The sequence below is a fragment of the Bombina bombina genome, chromosome 7 (genome assembly GCF_027579735.1).
Source record: "Bombina bombina isolate aBomBom1 chromosome 7, aBomBom1.pri, whole genome shotgun sequence".
Lineage (NCBI taxonomy): Eukaryota > Metazoa > Chordata > Amphibia > Anura > Bombinatoridae > Bombina > Bombina bombina.
Genome location: NC_069505.1, coordinates 642,837,769 through 642,861,551, shown reverse-complemented (window position 1 = coordinate 642,861,551; position 23,783 = coordinate 642,837,769). Strand labels below are relative to the sequence as shown.

At 37.4% G+C, this 23,783-nt stretch overlaps 1 protein-coding gene across 2 annotated transcripts in view; it reads right to left on the bottom strand.

The window, feature by feature from the left end:
- The window catches only part of VASP (vasodilator stimulated phosphoprotein), a 210,069-nt gene that overhangs the window by 123,824 nt on the left and 62,462 nt on the right, over positions 1–23,783 (bottom strand). For both annotated transcript variants that reach the window (XM_053688823.1, XM_053688822.1), the window contains exon 2: positions 375–540. In XM_053688823.1, the coding sequence (XP_053544798.1) occupies positions 375–540 (166 nt within the window). The remainder of the gene's footprint in view (positions 1–374; positions 541–23,783) is intronic.

Genomic DNA, 23,783 nt, shown 5'->3' with positions numbered 1-23,783 from the left:
ATTGTAAGTTCGACTTATTGTCAGGTTAGTGCAATAGCGAAAACATTTTACTTTCAACTCGTAATATAATCGCAATCCAACACGCGCAAAAATCTTACTTCCAACGCAATTAACTCTAGCGGAAGCGTTCATTTGAGCTTCCCTTGTAATCTGGACCTAAATTGTAGTCCATGTTCTCTTCAATCTAACGAGCATTCTGCATGTCACATTTTCAATACCCGATTATGCCCTTTTACAATTAGTAATACTTGTGCGCTTCAGTTTTATTGTAGAAAGTATTCAGAGGTGACGTTTATGTGACAAATAGAAAAACACCAGATCTTCTAAATCCAGACCCTTGATTTTCCATTGACCAGACCTGAGCACCGACCTACCTGTTGATCCTGCATTTTTCTGCCCACCACACGATATGCCTGTGTAGAGGGGTTGTAATAGATCTGGACACGGCTCGCTCCCTGTGCACCCCCAGCCTGGACCCATTTTTTATTGCCGTCATCGTATATCATGACATTGGCCCTCGCCGATACCACAGGTGTCTCACTGTAGGAAAAGATATTTGTGCATAAATAAAGCAGTATAGCTATGCTACTTCTCATATGATTTTATCACAGATATATCGTATATCATGACATTGGCCCTCGCCGATACCCCAGGTGTCTCACTGTAGGAGATATTTATGCATAAATAAAGCAGTATAGCTGTGCTACTTATATGATTTTATCACAGATATATCGTATATCATGACATTGGCCCTCGCCGATACCCCAGGTGTCTCACTGTAGAAGGAGATATTTGTGCATAAATAAAGCAGTATAGCTGTGCTACTTATATGATTTTATCACAGATATATCGTATATCATGACATTGGCCCTCGCCGATACCCCAGGTGTCTCACTGTAGAAGGAGATATTTGTGCATAAATAAAGCAGTATAGCTGTGCTACTTATCATATGATTTTACCACAGATATATCGTATATCATGACATTGGCCCTCGCCGATACCCCAGGTGTCTCACTGTAGGAGGAGATATTTGTGCATAAATAAAGCAGTATAGCTGTGCTACTTATCATATGATTTTATCACAGATATATCGTATATCATGACATTGGCCCTCGCCGATACCCCAGGTGTCTCACTGTAGAAGGAGATATTCGTGCATGTATAAAGCAGTATAGCTGTGCTACTTATATGATTTTATCACAGATATATCGTATATCATGACATTGGCCCTCGCCGATACCCCAGGTGTCTCACTGTAGAAGGAGATATTCGTGCATGTATAAAGCAGTATAGCTGTGCTACTTATCATATGATTTTACCACAGATATATCGTATATCATGACATTGGCCCTCGCCGATACCCCAGGTGTCTCACTGTAGAAGGAGATATTCGTGCATGTATAAAGCAGTATAGCTGTGCTACTTATCATATGATTTTACCACAGATATATCGTATATCATGACATTGGCCCTCGCCGATACCCCAGGTGTCTCACTGTAGGAGGAGATATTCGTGCATGTATAAAGCAGTATAGCTGTGCTACTTATCATATGATTTTACCACAGATATCATAACTATAGCTGTGCTACTTATCATATGATTTTATCACAGATATCATAACTATAGCTGTAAGAGTCAAGCACACATCATAATGCTTCCTCATGGTGGAAATAGAGGTTTCCTCTGTACACATTTAGTCATTGTGTTAACGGTTCTTGTGTACAATTTCCTCAATATTTATTTCTCACTACCCTGTATATTAATAGAAATGTGCGTTATATTTTACTTCTGCATTTTGTTTCATCTGTTTTTTGTTGTTTTTGTTTTTTTAATAGAAAATGACATAACACTACAAACCGCAACAGTCATGTAAATTCACTAGCACTAGCTGCTAATACAGGGCAGCTAACACATGGGAGATCTGGGGGTGATACAGTAATAAGTGGGGGGCATATCACCTGCTAGCACCCCCTGTACCCCTGACCTTGCTCTGTGTATAGTACTGGGTATGTAAATAGGCACTAGCTGCTAATACAGGGCAGCTGGCACATGGGAGATCTGGGGGTGATACAGTAATAAGTGGGGGGCATATCACCTGCTAGCACCCCCTGTACCCCTCCCCTTGTTCTGTGTACAGCACTAGGTATATAAATAGGTACTAGCTGCTGATACAGGGCAGCTGGCACATGGGAGATCTGGGGGTGATACAGTAATAAGTGGGGGGCATATCACCTGCTAGCACCCCCTGTACCCTGACCTTGCTCTGTGTACAGCATTGGGTATATAAATAGGCACTAGCTGCTAATACAGGGCAGCTGGCACATGTGAGGTCTGGGGGTGATACAGTAATAAGTGGGGGGCATATCACCTGCTAGCACCCCCTGTACCCCTCCCCTTGCTCTGTGTACAGCACTGGGTATATAAATAGGTACTAGCTGCTAATACAGGGCAGCTGACACATGTGAGGTCTGGGGGTGATACAGTAATAAGTGGGGGGCATATCACCTGCTAGCACCCCCTGTACCCTCCCCATGTTCTGTGTACAGCACTGGATATATAAATAGGCACTAGCTGCTAATACAGGGTAGCTGGCACATGTGAGGTCACATATTATATATTGTTTTTCCTCGCCATTAAATGGACTTTCTAAAGATACCATTATTTTCATAAAATCTTATAATTTACTATAATTTTTATTTTAAAAAAATATAATTAAAAAAACCCACACTTTTTCTAAATTTGACCCCCAATATCTGTTACATATCTACAACTACCATAAAACACCTATGCTAAATAGTTTCTACATTTTGTCCTGAGTTTAGAAATACCCAATGGTTAGATGTTCTTTGCTTTTTTGCAAGTTATAGGGCAATAAGTACAAGAAGCCACTTTGCTATTTCCAAACCATTTTTTTTCTTCAAAATTAGTGATAGTTACATAGGGACACTGATATCTGTCGGGAATCCCTAAATAACCTCACACATGTATATATTTTTTTTTTTAGAAGACAACCCAAAGTATTGATCTAGTCCCATTTTGGTATATTTCATGCCACCAATTTCACCACCAAACGCAATGAAATAAAAAAAAAAAAAAGTTAACTTTTTCACTAACTTTAGGTTTCTCACTGAAATTATTTACAAACAGCTTGTGCAATTATGGCACAAATAGTTGTAAATGCTTCTCTGGGATCCCCTTTGTTCAGAAATAGCAGACATTAATGGCTTTGGCGTTGCTTTTTGGTAATTAGAAGGCCGTTAAATGCCGCTGCGCACCACACTTGTATTATGCCCAGCAGTAAAGGGGTTAATTAGGGAGCATTTAGGGAGCGTGTAGGGTTAATTTTAGCTTCAGTGTAGAGATCAGCCTCCCACCTTACACATCCCACCCCCTGATCCCTCCCTGACCCCCCTCAAAGAGCTCTCTTCCCTCCCCCACCTAACAAATGTTACCGCCATTTGAAGTGCTGGCAGAAAATCTGCCAGTACTAAAATAAAAGGCTTTTATATATATATCCAGTTTGCTAAAAAAAAATGTGCTATTTATTTATAAAACATTTCTGTAGTGTTGCTGCCCCCCCTCAATACCCTACCCCTCCTCCCAGATCCCTTTCCCAACATTTATTCCCCCCTCCCTCTTTCCCATACATTTATTGGCATTAATGTAACTCCTGCCCCCCTTGCGCGCTCCCGGCCACTTGCGCGCACTTGATGAATAGGATCCGGAACTGCCTCCAGCGATGGGCCGCCTACACGCCTCCCTGCTATGGATTCCACCCACCAATGATTGGCACTATCGCTGGCCGATGCAGCCAGGGCCACAGAGTGTCTCTCTCTGCATCGGTGGCTAACAAAAGGGTATTACAGGATGCCTCAATATCGAGGCATCACTGCAATACCCTGAAAGCGATCATGATCGCTTCCACCACTTGAAAACACTGAGGAGGTGCAGGGTACGTCCTTGGTCATTAAGTACCGGGTTTTGTAGGTCGTACCCTGCACGTCCTTGGTCATTAAGTACCGGTTTTTGTAGGTCGTACCCTGCACGTCCTTGGTCGTTAAGGGGTTAAAAGGGACAGTGAAGTCAAAATTAAACTTTCATGATTCAGATAGGGCATGCAGTTTTAAACAACTTTCCAATTTACTTTTATCATTAAATTAGCTTTGTTCTCTTGGTATTCTTAGTTGAAAGCTAAACCTAGGTAGGCTGATATACTAATTTCTAAGCCCTTGAAAGCTGCCTCTTATCTCAGTTTATCTTGGAAAAAAAAAATACAGCTAGACAGCGCTAGTTCATGTGTGCCATATATATAACAATATATATAAAAAGCACTGAGATAAAAGGGGCAGTCTGCTGAGGCTTAGATACAAGGTAATCACAGAGGTAAAAAGTATATTAATATAACAGATAAGGGGGCAGTCTGCAGAGGGTTAGATACAGGGTAATTACAGAGGTAAACAGTATATTAATATAACTGAGATAAGGGGCAGTCTGCAGAGGCTTAGATACAAGGTAATCACAGAGGTAAAAAGTATATTAATATAACTGAGATAAGGGCAGTCTGCAGAGGCTTAGATACAAGGTAATCACAGAGGTAAAAAGTATATTAATATAACTCAGATAAGGAGCAGTCTGCAGAGGCTTAGATACAAGGTAATCACAGAGGTAAAAAGTATATTAATATAACTGAGATAAGGAGCAGTCTGCAGAGGCTTAGATACAGGGTAATCACAGAGGTAAAAAGTATATTAATATAACTGAGGTAAGGAGCAGTCTGCAGAGGCTTAGATACAAGGTAATCACAGAGGTAAAGTATATTAATATAACTGAGATAAGGAACAGTCTGCAGAGGCTTAGATACAAGGTAATCACAGAGGTAAAAAGTATATTAATATAACTGAGATAAGGAGCAGTCTGCAGAGGCTTAGATACATGTAATCAGAGGTAAAAAGTATATTAATATAACTGAGATAAGGGCAGTCTGCAGAGGCTTAGATACAAGGTAATCACAGAGGTAAAAAGTATATTAATATAACTGAGATAAGGAACAGTCTGCAGAGGCTTAGATACATGGTAATCAGAGGTAAAAAGTATATTAATATAACTGAGATAAGGAGCAGTCTGCAGAGGCTTAGATACAAGGTAATCACAGAGGTAAAAAGTGTATTAATATAACTGAGATAAGGAGCAGTCTGCAGAGGCTTAGATACAAGGTAATCACAGAGGTAAAAGGTATATTAATATAACTGAGATAAGGGGCAGTCTGCAGAGGCTTAGATACAGGGTAATCACAGAGGTAAAAAGTATATTAATATAACTGAGATAAGGAGCAGTCTGTAGAGGCTTAGATACAAGGTAATCACAGAGGTAAAGGGGTCCCTGTAAGGAGCGGAGACTAATCTGGAGGGGACTTTGACCTGGGGGAGGAAGAGGCCTGTAACTGGTGGGAAAAGAAAGAAGGGGCGGATCCCAAAAGTAGCAATATTTAAGGGGCTGAGATGGAAAAAGCAGGAAGTCACTTGTTGAAGATAATCCTGGTGACAGCAGCTCCCTCCCGCCCACGCTTTTGTTGGTTTGTTCTTAATTTTCTTTTACAGCTGACACAGCGGATTGGCGGGGGTGCCATTTCAGTCACAGAAATAAAAGGATATGGCCAAGTGAGTAAGGGTTTACTCTCCATGTGATGGGAGTGCAGGTGATAGATTTATAGGGGCAAGGGGTCCCCTAGTTACAAGTGGAAGTAAAGTTTTAACGGGCTCAACAACTATTAGTTGGGTCCAGACTAATGACGGCCATGTTAAGAATAAGGGAACTAGCACCGCTCTATGGTCCAGTTATGGTATTGTGATGTTTGTTGATGACAAAGTTATTTCATTACAATCACCTAGATTACGAGTTTTGCGCCAAACAGGGTGCGAAAGTAACGCCAAAAAAGTTGCGTTATTTCACTCTCCATAGCGCTGCCATTACGGGTTACTGAAAAGTCTCTTTGTGCGTGTGATATGGTGGCGTTAACCTCCATACCGCACAAAATCAAAGGGCTGTTCAGATGTGCTCACGCACGCTTTCCCCCGTAGACATCAATGGGGAGAGAGTTATGTTTAAACCTAACACCCTAACATAAACCATAAGTCTAAACACCCCTAATCCGCCGCCCCCTCACCTAAAGTTATTAACCCCTAATCTGCCGCTCCCGACATCGCCGACACCTAGTTATTAACCCCTATTCTGCTGCTCGCCAACACTAATAAAAGTTATTAACCCCTAATCCGCCACTATATTAAAGCTATTAACCCCTAGACCTTCGGCCTCCCACATCGCCGCCGCTAAATAAACCTATTAACCCCTAAACCTTCGCCTCCCACACCGCCGCCACTAAATAAACCTATTAACCCCCCACATCGCAAAACACTAAATTAAACTATTAACCCCTAAACCTAACCCCCCCAACTATAAATTAAAATTACAATATAACTATCTTTAAATAAATAAAAACTTACCTGTGAAATAAAAATAAATCTAACATTAAACAATAAATTAACCTAACCTTACTATTCTAATAAAATAAAAAAATACTACCAATTAAGACATCTAAATTACACATTTAAAAAAACCTAACACTATAAGAAAAAAATCTAAAATTACAAAAAATAATAAACACTAAATTATGAAAAATAAAAAACCCTAAGCTTACAAAAAATAATAAACAAAATTATCAAAAATAAAAACCAATTACACCTAATCTAATAGCCCTATAAAAATATAAAAGCCCCCCAAAAATAAAAACACCCCCTAGCCTACAATAAACTACCAATAGCCCTTAAAAAGGCCTTTTGTAGGGCATTGCCCTAAGTTAAACAGCTCTTTTACCTATAAAAAAAATACAAAGTCCCCTCAACAGTAAAACCCACAATCCAACCAAACCCCCCAAAATAAAAAACCTAACTCTTAAAAAAAAACAAAAAAAAAAACTAAGCTACCCATTGCCCCTAAAGGGGCATTTGTATGGGCATTGCCCTTAAAAGGGCATTCAGCTCTTTTTCAAATTGCCCAACCCCTAATCTGAAAAGAAAAAAAAAAAACCCCAAAAAGTAAAAAAAATACCTAACACTAATCCCAGAATATCTAGTCACGGTTCCTGAAATCCGGACATTCATCTCCATCCATCAATGGGGCGATCTCAATCTTCGTCCCGGCAGTGCTGGGCAGCGAAGACATCCAGCTCGGAGCGTCCTCTTCATATGGTTAGAGGACACTGAAGCTTCAATGCAAGGTAGCCGTTTCAAAATGATGTACCTTGCATTCCTATAGGCTGATTTGATTGTTCAAATTCAAATCAGCAAATAGGATGAGAGCTACTGAAATCCTATTGGCTGTTCAAATCAGCGAATAGGATTTCAGTAGCTCTCATCCTATTGGCTGATTTGAATATGAAGAATAAAATCAGCCAATAGGAATGCAAGGTACGCCATTTTGAAATGGCTACCTTAGCTCCAAAGTGAATAATATAATAACTATATAAAGCCAACAGAAGGGGTACTCCTCCTCTAAATTATCCAAAATTAGCCAATGAAAAAGTAGAAACCTTATGTGTCAAAAGACAAAAAAAGGAAACCGTTTCTGTGGCACCAAATAAGGCTACAGATAGCAACGATAGAGAATTTAAACTGTAGTATCAGAGTTCCGTAGGATATATATTTAATAAGTGCTATAGAATCGCACTACTAAAAAACTCAATTAAAACGTTACAACAATAAAAAAAAATATAACATCACATATGCATATGACGATGTGACAGAAATTCAGATTAAAAACAAAACGTTTGTTAGAAGGAATCCATGCTGAAAGTTTCAATCCAACGATCACCGAAAGTGAATTTCAGCTGATCCGTATAGGGAATCTTTATCCTCCTGGTGCTTTCTTGATTTCTCCGTGGAGTGGAGGTCACACGTTTCCTGTCTAGAGTGGAGGTCCAGTCTGCAGCTAGACCCTTCTCAAAAATATTGTCAGAACACAAGTGTACTCCTACCACAATAGTAACTAAAGAGATTGGTAACTTAAAAAGTTACAATTGTGGTTATCAGATGGAGAAAGCAAGATGCGGGAGGGTGGCGGTTTAGGGGTTAATATGTAGTTTATGGGTGTTAGTGTACTTTAACATTTTAGTTATGAGTTTTGTGAAACATTTTTGTTTCGCAAAATCCATAACTACTGCTCTCAGATGGCGGTATGGATCGTGTCGGTATAGGCTGTAACGCAAGCTTTTTAGCCTCACCGCACAACCTGTAATACGTCGATAAGAAAATCCCACACAAAAGCGTCATTTTTTAGAGTGCGGAATGGATGTTGCGTTAAAGGCTAAAATGCTTGCGGTATCGCTATACCGACACAACTCGTAATATGCGTTCCTTGCCATTACGCTGAAATTGCCTTTTTTTTAGCGTTAAAAGCCGTAACGCAAAACTTGTAATCTACCTGAATGTTATTTATGGTTATTTATAAAAGAGAGGTTATTTATTAGTTATTTAAAGGTTTATATTTAATAAAGGTGCTGCAGCCTATTTATACCAAGGTGATGTCGCCAGAGTCTTCATTATATGAAAAGGTATTGGTGTGATTGAATGAGTATGAAGTGGAATTAAGGGCTGGAACTTATTAATATATTTGTGTTTATGCAAAACTGGGGAATGGGTAATAAAAAGGGGATTATCTATCTTTTTAAACAATAACAATTTTTAAAGTACACTGTCTGGAAGGACTTCTATAGAGATGCGTAGAATGCACCAATACGTTCTCAGACATTTCTCCTAGGCCAATGTCTCAACGTGAATAATAACATTACATTGTAATGTGTCACTCGGTCGCCCATACGTCTATGTAAACACAGCACTATATTTCCCAGGTCTGTGTCGTGTTTGTGCGATCAGCAGACTGTACAGGGGTCAAGGATACAAAATCTCACAGATGAGCACAGGGAAACAAACTATTAAATGGCGACGCACAGAAATAGTGTTGCACAAAAAATGGCGACACACAGAAATAGTGATGCACAAAAAATGGCGACACACAGAAATAGTGATGCACAAAAAATGGCGACACACAGAAATAGTGATGCACATTCTGAAATAGCAACACACAAAGTGAAAAAGTGACACACTCAAAGCCACTGATATAGTGACATATAAATAGTGACACACTCACAGGCACTGATACAGTGACATATAAATAGTGACACACTCACAGGCACTGATACAGTGACATATAAATAGTGACACACTCACAGGCACTGATACAGTGACATATAAATAGTGACACACTCACAGGCACTGATACAGTGACATATAAATAGTGACACACTCACAGGCACTGATACAGTGACATACAAATAGTGACACACTCACAGGCACTGATACAGTGACATATAAATAGTGACACACTCACAGGCACTGATACAGTGACATATAAATAGTGACACACTCACAGGCACTGATACAGTGACATATAAATAGTGACACACTCACAGGCACTGATACAGTGACATATAAATAGTGACACACTCACAGGCACTGATACAGTGACATACAAATAGTGACACACTCACAGGCACTGATACAGTGACATATAAATAGTGACACACTCACAGGCACTGATACAGTGACATATAAATAGTGACACACTCACAGGCACTGATACAGTGACATATAAATAGTGACACACTCACAGGCACTGATACAGTGACATACAAATAGTGACACACACTCATAGGCACTAATACATTGAATTAGTGATATAGACACTGAATTAGTGACACACACACACACTGAATTAGTGATACACACACATTGAATTAGTGATACACACACACACATTGAATTAGTGATACACACACACACACGCATTGAATTAGTGATACACACACTGAATTAGTGATATATACACACACACACATTGAATTAGTGATACACACACACACACGCATTGAATTAGTGATACACACACTGAATTAGTGATATATACACACACACACTGAATTAGTGATACACACACACACACATTGAATTAGTGATACACACACTGAATTAGTGATACTCACACACACATTGAATTAGTGACACACACATTGAATTAGTGACACACACATTGAATTAGTGATACACACACATTGAATTAGTGATACTCACACATTGAATTAGTGATACTCACACATTGAATTAGTGATACTCACACATTGAATTAGTGATACTCACACATTGAATTAGTGATACTCACACATTGAATTAGTGATACTCACACATTGAATTAGTGATACTCACACATTGAATTAGTGATACTCACACATTGAATTAGTGATACTCACACATTGAATTAGTGATACTCACACATTGAATTAGTGATACACACACATTGAATTAGTGATACTCACACATTGAATTAGTGATACTCACACATTGAATTAGTGATACTCACACATTGAATTAGTGATACACACACATTGAATTAGTGATACTCACACATTGAATTAGTGATACTCACACATTGAATTAGTGATACTCACACATTGAATTAGTGATACTCACACATTGAATTAGTGATACTCACACATTGAATTAGTGACACACACACACACACATTGAATTAGTGATACGCACACACACACACTGAATTAGTCATAGATACACACACACACACTGAATTAGTGATACGCACACACACACACTGAATTAGTCATAGATACACACACATTGAATTAGTGATATACACACACACACACACACACTGAATTAGTGATACGCACACACACACACTGAATTAGTCATAGATACACACACATTGAATTAGTGATACACACACACACACACACACTGAATTAGTGATACGCACACACACACACTGAATTAGTCATAGATACACACACATTGAATTAGTGATACACACACACACACACACACACACACTGAATTAGTGATACACACACACACACACTGAATTAGTCATAGATACACACACATTGAATTAGTGATACACACACACACACACACACACACTGAATTAGTGATACACACACACACACACACACACACACACTGAATTAGTGATACACACACACACACACACACACACACACACTGAATTAGTCATAGATACACACACATTGAATTAGTGATACACACACACACACACTGAATTAGTGATACGCACACACACACACTGAATTAGTCATAGATACACACACACACACTGAATTAGTGATACGCACACACACACACTGAATTAGTCATAGATACACACACACACACTGAATTAGTGATACACACACACACACTGAATTAGTCATAGATACACACACACACACTGAATTAGTGATACACACACACACACTGAATTAGTGATACACACACACACACACACTGAATTAGTGATACGCACACACACACACTGAATTAGTCATAGATACACACACACAAACAGGCTCAGACATAGGTCTTTCCTCAGCTATTCCCCCCCCCACTCCCCCCTCAGCTGTTAGTTGAGGTTTTGTCCATATAAGGTTGTTTGAGACAGTCATTCCACAGATGACAGGAGCTACAGAGAGAGGAGGGGAGAGAGAAAGACAGACAGGGGATAGAGATAAAGAGGGGAGAGAGACAGTCAGGGGAGAGTGAGTCAAGAAATATTAGTGAAACAGAGGTTTCAAGGTGATAAAGAGACATTCCTATTTGTGCCAACATGAAACCTTTACTGTTCAGATCTATCTGCACATATTCATTAATGTTGTAAGAGACCTTGAACTCAATTCTGAGAAAGGTTTTGTTTCAAGAGTAAGTTATGCTCTAAATGGGCTCAATTCATTTCAAGATCTTCCCTGCCTCACCAGTTCCTATGTTATACTGTGTATCTTATTCACTAAAGCTAACACCGGCCTCTCTCTCCTCACCAACTCCTTATGTTATACTGTGTATCTTATTCACTAAAGCTAACACCGGCCTCTCCCTCCTCACCAACTCCTTATGTTATACTGTGTATCTTATTCACTAAAGCTAACACGGGCCTCTCCCCCCTCACCAACTCCTTATGTTATACTGTGTATCTTATTCACTAAAGCTAACACGGGCCTCTCCCTCCTCACCAACTCCTTATGTTATACTGTGTATCTTATTCACTAAAGCTAACACCGACCTCTCCCTCCTCACCAACTCCTTATGTTATACTGTGTATCTTATTCACTAAAGCTAACACCGACCTCTCCCTCCTCACCAACTCCTTATGTTATACTGTGTATCTTATTCACTAAAGCTAACACCGACCTCTCCCTCCTCACCAACTCCTTATGTTATACTGTGTATCTTATTCACTAAAGCTAACACGGGCCTCTCCCTCCTCACCATCTCCTTATGTTATACTGTGTATCTTATTCACAAAAGCTAACACCGGCCTCTCCCTCCTCACCAACTCCTTATGTTATACTGTGTATCTTATTCACTAAAACTAACACCGGCCTCTCCCTCCTCACCAACGCCTTATGTTATACTGTGTATCTTATTCACTAAAGCTAACACCGACCTCTCCCTCCTCACCAACTCCTTGTGTTATACTGTGTATCTTATTCATTAAAGCAAACACCGGCCTCTCCCTCCTCACCAACTCCTTATGTTATACTGTGTATCTTATTCACTAAAACTAACACCGACCTCTCCCTCCTCACCAACTCCTTATGTTATACTGTGTATCTTATTCACTAAAGCTAACACGGGCCTCTCCCTCCTCACCATCTCCTTATGTTATACTGTGTATCTTATTCACTAAAACTAACACGGGCCTCTCCCTCCTCACCAACGCCTTATGTTATACTGTGTATCTTATTCACTAAAGCTAACACCGACCTCTCCCTCCTCACCAACTCCTTGTGTTATACTGTGTATCTTATTCATTAAAGCAAACACCGGCCTCTCCCTCCTCACCAACTCCTTATGTTATACTGTGTATCTTATTCATTAAAGCTAACACCGGCCTCTCCCTCCTCACCAACTCCTTATGTTATACTGTATATCTTATTCACTAAAGCTAACACCGGCCTCTCTCTCCTCACCAACTCCTTAGGTTTAATGAATAAGATACACAGTATAACATAAGGAGTTAGTGAGGCAGAAGAGGCCGGTGTTAGATTTAGTGAATAAGATACACAGTATAACATAACACCGTCCTCTCCCTCCTCACCAACTCCTTATGTTATACTGTGTATCTTATTCACTAAATCTAACATAAGGAGTTGGTGAGGAGGGAGAGGACGGTGTTAGGTTTAATGAATAAGATACACAGTATAACATAACACCGACCTCTCCCTCCTCACCAACTCCTTATGTTATACTGTGTATCTTATTCACTAAATCTAACATAAGGAGTTGGTGAGGAGGGAGAGGACGGTGTTAGGTTTAATGAATAAGATACACAGTATAACATAAGGAGTTGGTGAGGAGGGAGAGGACAGTGTTATGTTATACTGTGTATCTTATTCATTAAAGCTAACACCGTCCTCTCCCTCCTCACCAACTCCTTATGTTATACTGTGTATCTTATTCATTAAACCTAAGGAGTTGGTGAGGAGGGAGAGGACAGTGTTATGTTATACTGTGTATCTTATTCATTAAAGCTAACACCGTCCTCTCCCTCCTCACCAACTCCTTATGTTATACTGTGTATCTTATTCACTAAAGCTAACACCTGCCTCTCCCTCCTCACCAACTCCTTAGCTTTAGTGAATAAGATACACAGTATAACATAAGGAGTTGGTGAGGAGAGAGAGGCCAGTGTTCGCTTTAGTGAATATGATACACAGTATAACATAAGGAGATGGTGAGGAGGGAGAGGCCGGTGTTAGCTTTAGTGAATAAGATACACAGTATAACATAAGGAGTTGGTGAGGCAGGAGAGGCCGGTGTTAGCTTTAGTGAATATGATACACAGTATAACATAAGGAGATGGTAAGGAGAGAGAGGCCGGTGTTAGCTTTAGTGAATAAGATACACAGTATAACATAAGGAGTTGGTGAGGAGGAAGAGGCCGGTGTTAGCTTTAGTGAATAAGATACACAGTATAACATAACACCTGCCTCTCCCTCCTCAGCAACTCCTTATGTTATACTGTGCATCTTATTCACTAAAGCTAACACCGGCCTCTCCCTCCTCAGCAACTCCTTATGTTATACTGTGCATCTTATTCACTAAAGCTAACACCGGCCTCTCCCACCTCACCAGTTTCTATGTTATACTGTGTATCTGATTCACTAAACCTAAAAGCCTCAGGCACATATACAGTATATAGGTTTATTTGTGTGAGTCTGTTTTATGTTTGTCTGTTGTGTTCTGTGCTTATCAGTACCTACTGTATGTAGCATAAGGACATATACATGTGTGTGATCTTGTAAGTATATATATTTATGTGTGTGTTTTATGTTTGTCTGCTGTGTTCTGTGCTTATCAGTACCTACTGTATATAGCATAAGGACATATACATGTGTGTGTGATCTTGTAAGTATATATATTTATGTGTGTGTGTTTTATGTTTGTCTGCTGTGTTCTGTGCTTATCAGTACCTACTGTATGTAGCATAAGGACATATACATGTGTGTGATCTTGTAAGTATATATATTTATGTGTGTGTTTTATGTTTGTCTGGTGTGTTCTGTGCTTATCAGTACCTACTGTATGTAGCATAAGGACATATACATGTGTGTGATCTTGTAAGTATATATATTTATGTGTGTGTTTTATGTTTGTCTGCTGTGTTCTGTGCTTATCAGTACCTACTGTATGTAGCATAAGGACATATACATGTGTGTGATATTGTAAGTATATATGTTTATTTGTGTGAGTCTGTGTTTTATGTCTGCTGTGTTCTGTGCTTATCAGTACCTACTGTATATAGCATAAGGACATATACATGTGTGTGATCTTGTAAGTATATATATTTATGTGTGTGTTTTATGTCTGCTGTGTTCTGTGCTTATCAGTACCTACTGTATATAGCATAAGGACATATACATGTGTGTGATCTTGTAAGTATATATATTTATGTGTGTGTTTTATGTTTGTCTGTTGTGTTCTGTGCTTATCAGTACCTACTGTATATAGCATAAGGACATATACATGTGTGTGATCTTGTAAGTATATATATTTATGTGTGTGTTTTATGTTTGTCTGGTGTGTTCTGTGCTTATCAGTACCTACTGTATGTAGCATAAGGACATATACATGTTTGTGTGATCTTGTAAGTATATATGTTTATTTGTGTGAGGCTGTGTTTTATGTTTGTCTGCTGTGTTCTGTGCTTATCAGTACCTACTGTATGTAGCATAAGGACATATACATGTGTGTGATCTTGTAAGTATATATATGTTTATTTGTGTAAGTCTGTGTTTTATGTTTGTCTGCTGTGTTCTGTGCTCATCAGTACCTACTGTATGTAGCATAAGGACATATACATGTGTGTGTGATCTTGTAAGTATATATGTTTATTTGTGTGAGTCTGTGTTTTATGTTTGTCTGGTGTGTTCTGTGCTTATCAGTACCTACTGTATATAGCATAAGGACATATACATGTGTGTGATCTTGTAAGTATATATATTTATGTGTGTGTTTTATGTCTGCTGTGTTCTGTGCTTATCAGTACCTACTGTATATAGCATAAGGACATATACATGTGTGTGATCTTGTAAGTATATATATTTATGTGTGTGTTTTATGTTTGTCTGTTGTGTTCTGTGCTTATCAGTACCTACTGTATATAGCATAAGGACATATACATGTGTGTGATCTTGTAAGTATATATATTTATGTGTGTGTTTTATGTTTGTCTGGTGTGTTCTGTGCTTATCAGTACCTACTGTATGTAGCATAAGGACATATACGTTTGTGTGATCTTGTAAGTATATATGTTTATTTGTGTGAGGCTGTGTTTTATGTTTGTCTGCTGTGTTCTGTGCTTATCAGTACCTACTGTATGTAGCATAAGGACATATACATGTGTGTGATCTTGTAAGTATATATATGTTTATTTGTGTAAGTCTGTGTTTTATGTTTGTCTGCTGTGTTCTGTGCTCATCAGTACCTACTGTATGTAGCATAAGGACATATACATGTGTGTGTGATCTTGTAAGTATATATATTTATGTGTGTGTTTTATGTTTGTCTGCTGTGTTCTGTGCTTATCAGTACCTACTGTATGTAGCATAAGGACATATACATGTGTGTGATCTTGTAAGTATATATGTTTATTTGTGTGAGGCTGTGTTTTATGTCTGCTGTGTTCTGTGCTTATCAGTACCTACTGTATATAGCATAAGGACATATACATGTGTGTGATCTTGTAAGTATATATATTTATGTGTGTGTTTTATGTTTGTCTGGTGTGTTCTGTGCTTATCAGTACCTACTGTATATAGCATAAGGACATATACATGTGTGTGTGATCTTGTAAGTATACATGTTTATTTGTGTGAGGCTGTGTTTTATGTTTGTCTGGTGTGTTCTGTGCTTATCAGTACCTACTGTATGTAGCATAAGGACATATACATGTTTGTGTGATCTTGTAAGTATATATGTTTATTTGTGTGAGTCTGTGTTTTATGTTTGTCTGCTGTGTTCTGTGCTTATCAGTACCTACTGTATGTAGCATAAGGACATATACATGTGTGTGATCTTGTAAGTATATATATTTATGTGTGTGTTTTATGTTTGTCTGCTGTGTTCTGTGCTTATCAGTACCTACTGTATATAGCATAAGGACATATACATGTGTGTGATCTTGTAAGTATATATATGTTTATTTGTGTAAGTCTGTGTTTTATGTTTGTCTGCTGTGTTCTGTGCTTATCAGTACCTACTGTATGTAGCATAAGGACATATACATGTGTGTGATCTTGTAAGTATATATGTTTATTTGTGTAAGTCTGTGTTTTATGTTTGTCTGCTGTGTTCTGTGCTTATCAGTACCTACTGTATGTAGCATAAGGACATATACATGTGTGTGTGATCTTGTAAGTATATATGTTTATTTGTGTGAGGCTGTGTTTTATGTCTGCTGTGTTCTGTGCTTATCAGTACCTACTGTATATAGCATAAGGACATATACATGTGTGTGATCTTGTAAGTATATATGTTTATTTGTGTGAGTCTGTGTTTTATGTTTGTCTGCTGTGTTCTGTGCTTATCAGTACCTACTGTATGTAGCATAAGGACATATACATGTGTGTGTGATCTTGTAAGTATATATGTTTATTTGTGTGAGGCTGTGTTTTATGTCTGCTGTGTTCTGTGCTTATCAGTACCTACTGTATATAGCATAAGGACATATACATGTGTGTGATCTTGTAAGTATATATATTTATGTGTGTGTTTTATGTTTGTCTGGTGTGTTCTGTGCTTATCAGTACCTACTGTATGTAGCATAAGGACATATACATGTTTGTGTGATCTTGTAAGTATATATGTTTATTTGTGTGAGGCTGTGTTTTATGTCTGCTGTGTTCTGTGCTTATCAGTACCTACTGTATGTAGCATAAGGACATATACATGTGTGTGATCTTGTAAGTATATATGTTTATTTGTGTGAGTCTGTGTTTTATGTTTGTCTGCTGTGTTCTGTGCTTATCAGTACCTACTGTATGTAGCATAAGGACATATACATGTGTGTGTGATCTTGTAAGTATATATATTTATGTGTGTGTTTTATGTTTGTCTGGTGTGTTCTGTGCTTATCAGTACCTACTGTATGTAGCATAAGGACATATACATGTTTGTGTGATCTTGTAAGTATATATGTTTATTTGTGTGAGTCTGTGTTTTATGTTTGTCTGCTGTGTTCTGTGCTTATCAGTACCTACTGTATGTAGCATAAGGACATATACATGTGTGTGATCTTGTAAGTATATATATTTATGTGAGTCTGTGTTTTATGTTTGTCTGGTGTGTTCTGTGCTTATCAGTACCTACTGTATGTAGCATAAGGACATATACATGTTTGTGTGATCTTGTAAGTATATATATTTATGTGTGTGTTTTATGTTTGTCTGCTGTGTTCTGTGCTTATCAGTACCTACTGTATGTAGCATAAGGACATATACATGTGTGTGTGATCTTGTAAGTATATATGTTTATTTGTGTGAGTCTGTGTTTTATGTCTGCTGTGTTCTGTGCTTATCAGTACCTACTGTATATAGCATAAGGACATATACATGTGTGTGTGATCTTGTAAGTATATATGTTTATTTGTGTGAGGCTGTGTTTTATGTTTGTCTGGTGTGTTCTGTGCTTATCAGTACCTACTGTATGTAGCATAAGGACATATACATGTGTGTGTGATCTTGTAAGTATATATATTTGTGTGAGGCTGTGTTTTATGTCTGGTGTGTTCTGTGCTTATCAGTACCTACTGTATGTAGCATAAGGACATATACATGTGTGTGATCTTGTAAGTATATATATTTATGTGAGTCTGTGTTTTATGTTTGTCTGGTGTGTTCTGTGCTTATCAGTACCTACTGTATGTAGCATAAGGACATATACAAGTGTGTGATCTTGTAAGTATATATATTTGTGTGTGTGTTTTATGTTTGTTTGCTGTGTTCTGTGCTTATCAGTACCTACTGTATATAGCATAAGGACATATACATGTGTGTGATCTTGTAAGTATATATATTTATGTGTGTGTTTTATGTTTGTCTGCTGTGTTCTGTGCTTATCAGTACCTACTGTATATAGCATAAGGACATATATATGTGTGTGTGATCATGTAAGTATATATATTTATGTGTGTGTGTGTTTTATGTTTGTCTGGTGTGTTCTGTGCTTATCAGTACCTACTGTATATAGCATAAGGACATATATATGTGTGTGTGATCATGTAAGTATATATAGGTTTATTTGTGTGTGTTTTATGTTTGTCTGCTGTGTTCTGTGCTTATCAGTACCTACTGTATGTAGCATAGGGACATATACATGTGTGTGATCTTGTAAGTATATATGTTTATTTGTGTGAGGCTGTGTTTTATGTTTGTCTGGTGTGTTCTGTGCTTATCAGTACCTATTGTATGTAGCATAAGGACATATACATGTGTGTGATCTTGTAAGTATATATGTTTGTGTCTGTTTTATGTTTGTCTGCTGTGTTCTGTGCTTATCAGTACCTATTGTATGTAGCATAAGGACATATACATGTTTGTGTGATCTTGTAAGTATATATATTTATGTGTGTGTTTTATGTTTGTCTGGTGTGTTCTGTGCTTATCAGTACCTACTGTATGTAGCATAAAGACATATACATGTTTGTGTGATCTTGTAAGTATATATGTTTATTTGTGTGAGTCTGTGTTTTATGTTTGTCTGCTGTGTTCTGTGCTTATCAGTACCTACTGTATATAGCATAAGGACATATACATGTGTGTGATCTTGTAAGTATATATATGTTTATTTGTGTAAGTCTGTGTTTTATGTTTGTCTGCTGTGTTCTGTGCTTATCAGTACCTACTGTATGTAGCATAAGGACATATACATGTGTGTGTGATCTTGTAAGTATATATGTTTATTTGTGTGAGGCTGTGTTTTATGTCTGCTGTGTTCTGTGCTTATCAGTACCTACTGTATGTAGCATAAGGACATATACATGTTTGTGTGATCTTGTAAGTATATATGTTTATTTGTGTGAGTCTGTGTTTTATGTTTGTCTGCTGTGTTCTGTGCTTATCAGTACCTACTGTATGTAGCATAAGGACATATACATGTGTGTGATCTTGTAAGTATATATATTTATGTGTGTGTTTTATGTTTGTCTGGTGTGTTCTGTGCTTATCAGTACCTACTGTATGTAGCATAAGGACATATACATGTGTGTGTGATCTTGTAAGTATATATATTTATGTGTGTGTTTTATGTTTGTCTGGTGTGTTCTGTGCTTATCAGTACCTACTGTATGTAGCATAAGGACATATACATGTTTGTGTGATCTTGTAAGTATATATATTTATGTGTGTGTTTTATGTTTGTCTGCTGTGTTCTGTGCTTATCAGTACCTACTGTATGTAGCATAAGGACATATACATGTGTGTGTGATCTTGTAAGTATATATATTTATGTGTGTGTTTTATGTCTGCTGTGTTCTGTGCTTATCAGTACCTACTGTATATAGCATAAGGACATATACATGTGTGTGTGATCTTGTAAGTATATATGTTTATTTGTGTGAGTCTGTGTTTTATGTCTGCTGTGTTCTGTGCTTATCAGTACCTACTGTATGTAGCATAAGGACATATACATGTGTGTGTGATCTTGTAAGTATATATGTTTATTTGTGTGAGGCTGTGTTTTATGTTTGTCTGCTGTGTTCTGTGCTTATCAGTACCTACTGTATGTAGCATAAGGACATATACATGTGTGTGTGATCTTGTAAGTATATATATTTATGTGTGTGTTTTATGTTTGTCTGGTGTGTTCTGTGCTTATCAGTACCTACTGTATGTAGCATAGGGACATATACATGTGTGTGATCTTGTAAGTATATATGTTTATTTGTGTGAGGCTGTGTTTTATGTTTGTCTGGTGTGTTCTGTGCTTATCAGTACCTACTGTATGTAGCATAAGGACATATACATGTGTGTGTGATCTTGTAAGTATATATATTTGTGTGAGGCTGTGTTTTATGTCTGGTGTGTTCTGTGCTTATCAGTACCTACTGTATATAGCATAAGGACATATACATGTTTGTTTGTGTGATCTTGTAAGTATATATATTTGTGTGAGTCTGTTTTATGTTTGTCTGTTGTGTTCTGTGCTTATCAGTACCTACTGTATGTAGCATAAGGACATATACAAGTGTGTGATCTTGTAAGTATATATATTTGTGTGTGTGTTTTATGTTTGTTTGCTGTGTTCTGTGCTTATCAGTACCTACTGTATATAGCATAAGGACATATACATGTGTGTGATCTTGTAAGTATATATATTTATGTGTGTGTTTTATGTTTGTCTGCTGTGTTCTGTGCTTATCAGTACCTACTGTATATAGCATAAGGACATATATATGTGTGTGTGATCATGTAAGTATATATATTTATGTGTGTGTGTGTTTTATGTTTGTCTGGTGTGTTCTGTGCTTATCAGTACCTACTGTATATAGCATAAGGACATATATATGTGTGTGTGATCATGTAAGTATATATAGGTTTATTTGTGTGTGTTTTATGTTTGTCTGCTGTGTTCTGTGCTTATCAGTACCTACTGTATGTAGCATAGGGACATATACATGTGTGTGATCTTGTAAGTATATATGTTTATTTGTGTGAGGCTGTGTTTTATGTTTGTCTGGTGTGTTCTGTGCTTATCAGTACCTATTGTATGTAGCATAAGGACATATACATGTGTGTGTGATCTTGTAAGTATATATGTTTGTGTCTGTTTTATGTTTGTCTGCTGTGTTCTGTGCTTATCAGTACCTACTGTATATAGCATAAGGACATATACATGTGTGTGATCTTGTAAGTATATATGTTTATTTGTGTGAGTCTGTGTTTTATGTCTGCTGTGTTCTGTGCTTATCAGTACCTACTGTATGTAGCATAAGGACATATACATGTGTGTGTGATCTTGTAAGTATATATGTTTATTTGTGTGAGTCTGTGTTTTATGTTTGTCTGCTGTGTTCTGTGCTTATCAGTACCTACTGTATATAGCATAAGGACATATACATGTGTGTGATCTTGTAAGTATATATGTTTATTTGTGTGAGTCTGTGTTTTATGTTTGTCTGCTGTGTTCTGTGCTTATCAGTACCTACTGTATGTAGCATAAGGACATATACATGTGTGTGATCTTGTAAGTATATATGTTTATTTGTGTGAGGCTGTGTTTTATGTTTGTCTGTTGTGTTCTGTGCTTATCAGTACCTACTGTATGTAGCATAAGGACATATACATGTTTGTGTGATCTTGTAAGTATATATATTTATGTGTGTGTTTTATGTTTGTCTGCTGTGTTCTGTGCTTATCAGTACCTACTGTATGTAGCATAAGGACATATACATGTTTGTGTGATCTTGTAAGTATATATGTTTATTTGTGTGAGTCTGTGTTTTATGTTTGTCTGCTGTGTTTTGTGCTTATCAGTACCTACTGTATGTAGCATAAGGACATATACATGTGTGTGATCTTGTAAGTATATATGTTTATTTGTGTGAGTCTGTGTTTTATGTCTGTTGTGTTCTGTGCTTATCGGTACCTACTGTATGTAGCATAAGGACATATACATGTTTTTGTGATCTTGTAAGTATATATATTTATTTGTGTGAGTTTGTGTTTTATGTTTGTCTGGTGTGTTCTGTGCTCATCAGTACCTACTGTATGTAGCATAGGGACATATACATGTGTGTGATCTTGTAAGTATATATATTTATGTGTGTGTTTTATGTTTGTCTGCTGTGTTCTGTGCTTATCAGTACCTACTGTATATAGCATAAGGACATATACATGTGTGTGTGATCTTGTAAGTATATATATTTATGTGTGTGTGTTTTATGTTTGTCTGCTGTGTTCTGTGCTTATCAGTACCTACTGTATGTAGCATAAGGACATATACATGTGTGTGTGATCTTGTAAGTATATATGTTTATTTGTGTGAGGCTGTGTTTTATGTTTGTTGTGTTCTGTGCTTATCGGTACCTACTGTATATAGCATAAGGACATATACATGTGTGTGTGATCTTGTAAGTATATATATTTATGTGTGTGTGTGTGTGTGTTTTATGTTTGTCTGGTGTGTTCTGTGCTTATCAGTACCTACTGTATATAGCATAAGGACATATACATGTGTGTGTGATCTTGTAAGTATATATATTTATTTGTGTGAGTCTGTGTTTTATGTCTGCTGTGTTCTGTGCTTATCAGTACCTACTGTATATAGCATAAGGACATATACATGTGTGTGATCTTGTAAGTATATATGTTTATTTGTGTGAGTCTGTGTTTTATGTTTGTCTGCTGTGTTCTGTGCTTATCAGTACCTACTGTATGTAGCATAAGGACATATACATGTGTGTGATCTTGTAAGTATATATATTTATGTGAGTCTGTGTTTTATGTTTGTCTGGTGTGTTCTGTGCTTATCAGTACCTACTGTATGTAGCATAAGGACATATACATGTGTGTGATCTTGTAAGTATATATATTTATGTGTGTGTTTTATGTTTGTCTGGTGTGTTCTGTGCTTATCAGTACCTACTGTATGTAGCATAGGGACATATACATGTGTGTGTGATCTTGTAAGTATATATATTTGTGTGAGTCTGTGTTTTATGTCTGCTGTGTTCTGTGCTTATCAGTACCTACTGTATATAGCATAAGGACATATACATGTGTGTGATCTTGTAAGTATATATGTTTATTTGTGTGAGTCTGTGTTTTATGTTTGTCTGCTGTGTTCTGTGCTTATCAGTACCTACTGTATGTAGCATAAGGACATATACATGTGTGTGATCTTGTAAGTATATATATTTATGTGAGTCTGTGTTTTATGTTTGTCTGGTGTGTTCTGTGCTTATCAGTACCTACTGTATGTAGCATAAGGACATATACATGTGTGTGATCTTGTAAGTATATATATTTATGTGTGTGTTTTATGTTTGTCTGGTGTGTTCTGTGCTTATCAGTACCTACTGTATGTAGCATAGGGACATATACATGTGTGTGTGATCTTGTAAGTATATATATTTGTGTGAGTCTGTGTTTTATGTCTGCTGTGT